Raw genomic sequence first — 6,000 nt, 5'->3', positions numbered from 1 at the left:
TCCGTGGAGTCCTCGCAGCCCTCGCCGTGTTGTCTCGAGCAGCTCGCTGGTTGACGCGAATCTGCAGGAGTTCTCTACTGATTTGGTTTCTTCCTCGATTTGGGGACAGTTCCCGCCAACGACGCCCGACGCATCTATTTTCGCAAACAAGCTGGAGCCCCGGGTCGCCAGAGCCTGCGGGAATCCTGTCCCTGTTCGCGGACCCTCAAGGCTCTTTCCGCTTGGCGTACCTCCTCCTAGCCACTGGCCTCGAGGGGAGAGTGCAGACCTGACTCTTCTTTGCCCCCCTTTTGAGGGAGTGCGGTCCTTGAGGGGGACAACGGCTTCCTAGGCTCTGCTTTGTGTGTGGTGGGGTTGGAGTGCGGGCGGCCCCCGGCCGGCCATGGCCTTCACTTTCGCTGCTTTCTGCTACATGCTGTCGCTGGTGCTGTGCGCTGCGCTCATCTTTTTCGCCATCTGGCACGTGAGTAACCGGCAGCGGCTTCTAACTCTTTCCTTTCGCCCCCAAACGCGCCCCTGGCCACCTCCTTCCCCAGGTTCCCGAAGATGCCACCTCACTTTATCCACATTGCGAGTGTGGACGGATGGGAGGCCGACTGCGGCGCACCCGAGGTTAGACCCTCTGCCGCTCCGTTGTCCCGGGGCGGGAGACGGTTCGCGGCAATCCTGAGGCCGGGCGCGCCTTCGGTGCCCTGGCTACTGGCTGTAGGCGGAGGGACCGCCGGTTTCCGGGGCAGAGCACCCTTGCCAGGGCCTGGCCTTGTGTCCCAGACCCCGGGGATTAGCGTCTACAGCCCCATCTACCCGCTTACTTCCCCGGCGGCCTCCTCTGACGCCCGCGGGAGGCGAAGGAGACGCGCCCCCGTCGGCCCGGCAATTAGTCAAGTACCTATAACAACTAAACATTTAAAATGTCAGCATCTGTGGTGGGTTGCATTGAGACATAATTGGAGCCAAAGTGGAAACACGACGGGAGCGCCTTGTAAGAGGAAGTAGGGAGAGGCCGGCCCCGGAGAGCGGAGTGGACGGGAACCGGGTGATGGGGGTCGGCAAGGAAGGCGGCGGGCGGCGAGGACGAGAGAAAAGCGAGGAGGAGGCGAGGGAGACGGGAAAGACGGGCGTGAATGAGGCTGCGCAGGGTGGTCACGTAGAGAGCGGCGGAGGAGGGCGAGTTTCCTCCTTTGCCTTCCTGGGGTCCGAGACAACCAAGGCCCGAAAGACTTTGCAGGTGGCACATCTCCGCTTGGCCAGGTGCGCAGCCTTTCCAGCGGGCACAGACTTGTGTGCTGCCCTTCCTGGGGCTCCACCAGGTTGAGGGCAGTCGTGGTGAGTCCTGGTTCTGCAGGGGTGGTGTGGGAATAGTGGACAGAGTGCTTCTGAAGAGAGGGAGAGAGGAGTGAGGAATGCTGATTCTCTCATCAAGACAGCACAACATTGGCCAAGTCAGTTGAACTCCCAGAACTGGGTCCTCTGAGGTTGTTGAAGCTCCCTGGCCTCAGCCTCAGAAATTTGGTGGGAAGAATGGTTAAGGTCACACGTTTTAGAAGGAGCAGCACCTCAGTGCATCTTCCTGCCCAGCAAGTCAGGCAGCAGGGAAGGATCCCAAGATGAATTCCTGGAGGCACGGTTCTGGTGAGCCTCGGAGAGCACACATGCAGTGGGCGATGACCCTGAGTGAAGACCGGAATAAAATTGCGTGGTGGGTGAGATGCCGGTGTTTTGTACAGATGGTTTCTAGAGTGAGAGGGTTTATCTTAAAACAGAACTAAGCAGCTAGAGCAGCTCCTGTTACAAGGCTCTCGGGCAGGGAGGAGGGGGAACCCCAGGAGGAGGAAGACTTCTAGTTGTGTCACCTTAGGGAAGACATCTCAAAAGTGAGAAAGTTGACCTGGATGATCTCCAGGCCTCCCCTGATGTCTAAGATGGTGTAAGTCTGTGAATCAGTTGCCTTAGGAATCTGGGGGTGAGAGAGAAGGAATTCAGACATGGGAATTTTGGGACTGATCAAAAATCCTGCGAGTGAGAAGTGATGGGATTTTGCACCATCTCTTCCCCTGCACGGGAAGGCTGGGTCTGATCTACAGTGGAGAACTGAGCCTTGAAGTTGTTGACAGTTGTTAAGGGAAAACAAACCTTTACCTACTTAGAATGAACAGGGGGTGCAGAACAGATCATGCCCACACAGTGCAGTGGACCTCTACTAATGTGTTTGAAAGGAGCTTTCTGTGCTTCTTTGGATTTGGTGAGGTGTTTGCAGTGTAGAAGGCGAACTACCTCTCTTTTTCAGAAATACTTTATTTGCTGTTTCTTTATGTTTTTGCCTTGGCCAGAGAGTGGCAGGTACCAGAGAGCTCCATCAGACTGTCAGGCTTGGAGTTCTCTGATTTAGCCCTTGAAGCCAAGCAGGTAACCAGAAAGAATAATTTTCTCTCACTCGGGAAGATAATAAATAATTCAAGAGCAGGTTAATTAAATGGGTGGTTTGTGCACCTGGTTGACTAACAGACATTTGACTCAAAATCAGGCATTGCTGTGATCCCATGTTGGCCTCTACTCTTCAGGTTTCCAACGCTTACCCCCTTGTCTAGGGGTAGCTGAATGCAGTCAGATTCCAAGTCTGGGTCAGGTCCTGACCGCATCCCTGACCTGGCAAGATTCCAGTTTCTAATGATGAAAAGAATTTGTGCTCTTTGAATTCAAATTACGGTAACAACTCCTAAGTCTCAGCCCCTTTTCCTTTCCTAGTCTTTTCCTTCTCCCTCTGGCCAAATCAAACATCCCAAAGCCCTACTGCGTTGCTTTGGTTGCTGAACATTGAAAGGGGAAATCTGAGACACATTGACAATCTGTGTACGCATTGTATGTGTGGGTGTTGGTTATAGGCGGGTAATTATTTCAACCCAAATTTATGTTAGTCTGTGTCAGACTCTGTGTTTGCTTTCTTTTCAGCCTATATTCCTTGTATATTTCTCGATCTGACGAACCATATTGATTGCTTACTCTGTATTGACATCCCAAATTGTGAATTGGGCACTTAACAGTATATAGCAGTTAAAAGACCCACCCCACTGCCATGTCTGGGTTGTAAGATAAGAGGTTAGCACTTTTTCTTATTTAATGGTACACACCTACTTAGGGATAGTAAGAGTAGTTACTATTTATTGAGTGTCTGTAGTAGGCCAGTCTTAGGCATTTACAGAGGACCCCTCAGATGTACCTCCAACTGTTTACCTGCCTCTTCTTCCCACTGGAGGTCTGGAAACAAAGATGGATGTGGCTGGCTGTAGCACAACATTTCTTTCCAGTCTTGTTTTTTCCTTTGAAAATTTATCTGCATTTGTTTTCAAATTACCAATTTATTTTATATGAGCCACTGTCTTTGAGTACATTTGTCACCTTTGGAAGATGCAGAATAAAACTGAGGGTTTTGGGTTTTTGTTGTGTGTGTGTGTAGCTTTTCATACCATCAGGCACATGGCCCCTTACTGCCCAGGCAGCCTTTTCATCCTCACAACTGACATTTTACAGATGAAGAAACTGTATCAGAGAGGTTATGAAACTTTCCCAAGGTTGCACAGCTGGTATGTATTAGATCTGAGATTTTAGCTGAGTCTGAGACTCTTAGGCCAGTGTCCTTTTTTTAACCCTAGTTACTGCCTTTGGATTGTTTAACTTTGATAATAGTGAATAATGTTTCTATCCAAAGGATTACCTTTCTCTGTATAAATGAAATACTTGGAGTTGGAATTTCTGATTGGAGTTGAAACAAGAAGAAGATGACACCAAACATACTATGTATCCTTTTTAAAAAGCGGAAATTCTATTTCATTTTTTAAAAAATTATTTTTCTGCTTATAAAATGCTACAGGTTCATTGCCCCAAATTTTGAAAGTATAGGGACATAATAAAGGAACAAAATCACTACTAATCTTATCATCCAGAAGAGATTTGGGTGTCTCTTTTTCCAAATATTGTGTATACGTGTATCTTAAAAAATTGCATACTGGATGTTTAGAAGAAAAAAAAAAGTGTTCTAAAGGGTTTCAGATGTGAAGTGATGTCTGCTTCCAGCCAATATAAAATGAACAGTGTTTATTAGTAAGAGCCCTCTCAGCTCCAGCTTGGTTGAACCTGTTTGCAGACTGTCTCTTTTATATAAAGACAGATGAAACCATTCTTTGGAAAGATCAAAGATTCATACCAGTTATTTCAGGTTAAAAATTTTTTTTTTTATATCTAGAGTCACTTTTTAAAACTCTGAGTTTTGACAACATACAAATAAAAGTAATTCCCAATAATATTTCATTGGATTCCCGGCAGCATTTGCTACTGGAGAGTTTTAACGGGGCCCTGACAGATGATAACCAGTAGTACGTACTGAGGGACAGTTTTGCTAGGTGAAATGTCTTTATGGTTGATCCTTTCAGCCAGTTCCAGCCTGTCAGAGATTCAGTCATAGGGAACTGAGTAAACCTCTCAGTTTCTCAGATTATCCATCTGGAAACAAAAAATGGGTTTACATAAATGATAGGATGCCTGGGGTTGACGATAGCCTGTCCCTTGAGGCCCCTAGTTTGGCCTATTCACATGATGCTGAGCTCTTAGCCATGTCTTACCTGGTCTCCACTTTGTGTTCTGTCTGAGGCATCCCCATACCCTCCCCACCCCCCCCACCCCCCGGTATCTCACTTTTGACATGTGATGTTTGCACCTCCTGCCTTCCCGATTCCCCTCCTCTCGGGTGCCTCCACCTCGTTCTCCACGGCCTCATAGCTAGCACGGGAGGATGCACCACGACAGCAGGGACCCTTTCTGCTCACCATGGTTTCTCCAGAGGCTGGAACTGCGCCTGCTATGTAGAAGGGGCTTGGTAAATCCTCATACAACTTAATGATGAGGCTGGCAAATATTCTTAATTTGGCATAGAAAGAGAGGCAAACAGGAGACGTTCTTACATATGCCAAAATACAGCCAAACTATAAAACACTAAAAGAGATATCTAAACCAAGATCAAGCTTTTAGACTCATAGACCCACCAGCATTTCTGTGCGAAGCGTCGGAGGCATTAAACGACTTGGTTGGGACAATCCCTGCTACAGGGCACAGGGATTGCAGACTGAGGGTGGGATCTCAGGTTATCTCGTGGGACAATGTGCACATCAGTTTGGCGTTGGGGGTGCCTGTCACGGAGCGGCGTCTACCTACCCCTGCCGCCAGTCTCCCACTGTTGCCATCTCGCAGCCCCAACTCCATAGGTAGATTCTGTTGCCTCCTGGAAATGTGCATTGTATTCCTCTTGGCAGAAGGAAAGACTTCTACCCTCTTGGATCTAAATCCTGCACCGTTTTTTCACTGTCTCGCTCACATCTCACCATCGTCAACCCTGCTCACTCCAGCCTCCCACAGACTCCCGAGACAGCTCACATGGCGCACTTGCTCTTGTGCACAGATGAACTTGCATGAGGACACACTTTCACATGTGTGTGCCTGGGCTCTCTACGTGCAGGAGAAGCAGGTGGAGGGCAGGGCCCTTACCTGTCCACGTTATGCATTTGCAGAACTTAGGAGGACACTGACCACGTGGGGAGCGCGTGGCTGGTGGTTCTCAGACTGGCCGTGAAAGGAGGAGTGAACGTCCCATCTTCGGTAGACTCGTTTGGCTTGGGAACTCAGAACTCACCCTTCAAAGAAAAGAGGGAGCCTGTGGCTCTGGGCTGTGGTGGCTGGCTGTGGGAGCAGTGCCTGGGAACTGGCCCGGCTGGGTGGCTGTCCGGCTGGGCGCCGTGGGTGCTGGGTGCACTGGCAGCTGCTCCTACCATCTGCTCTGAGACTTGACTCGGAAGGGAGAGTCAGCGCAGTACAGCCTCCGGGAGGCAGCGGCCAGGGTCAGGGCCGAGTGCCACTGTCAGAGACAACGGCTTCGCCCTCCGGGGCTGGCCACCACCACAGGCCTCGGCACTCCTGTCTGTGACGGGACACTGATAACAGAACCTTCATCAC

General features: G+C 49.9%; 1 protein-coding gene across 4 annotated transcripts in view; it reads left to right on the top strand.

Annotated features, from left to right (window-relative positions):
* Window positions 1-382: 382 nt before the first annotated feature.
* CNIH3 (cornichon family AMPA receptor auxiliary protein 3) overlaps window positions 383-6,000 on the top strand; it is a gene marked incomplete at both ends in the record, with an annotated part of 117,805 nt that continues 112,187 nt past the window's right edge. For all 4 annotated transcript variants that reach the window (XM_079697082.1, XM_079697083.1, XM_079697081.1 and 1 more), the window contains one exon: window positions 383-463. In XM_079697082.1, coding sequence (XP_079553208.1) covers window positions 383-463 — 81 coding nt within the window. The remainder of the gene's footprint in view (window positions 464-6,000) is intronic.

This window comes from Hyperoodon ampullatus (genome assembly GCF_949752795.1).
Source record: "Hyperoodon ampullatus genome assembly, chromosome: 2".
NCBI lineage: Eukaryota > Metazoa > Chordata > Mammalia > Artiodactyla > Ziphiidae > Hyperoodon > Hyperoodon ampullatus.
The sequence above is the reverse complement of the archived record's forward strand: the minus strand, read 5'-3'. Positions and strand labels throughout refer to the sequence as shown.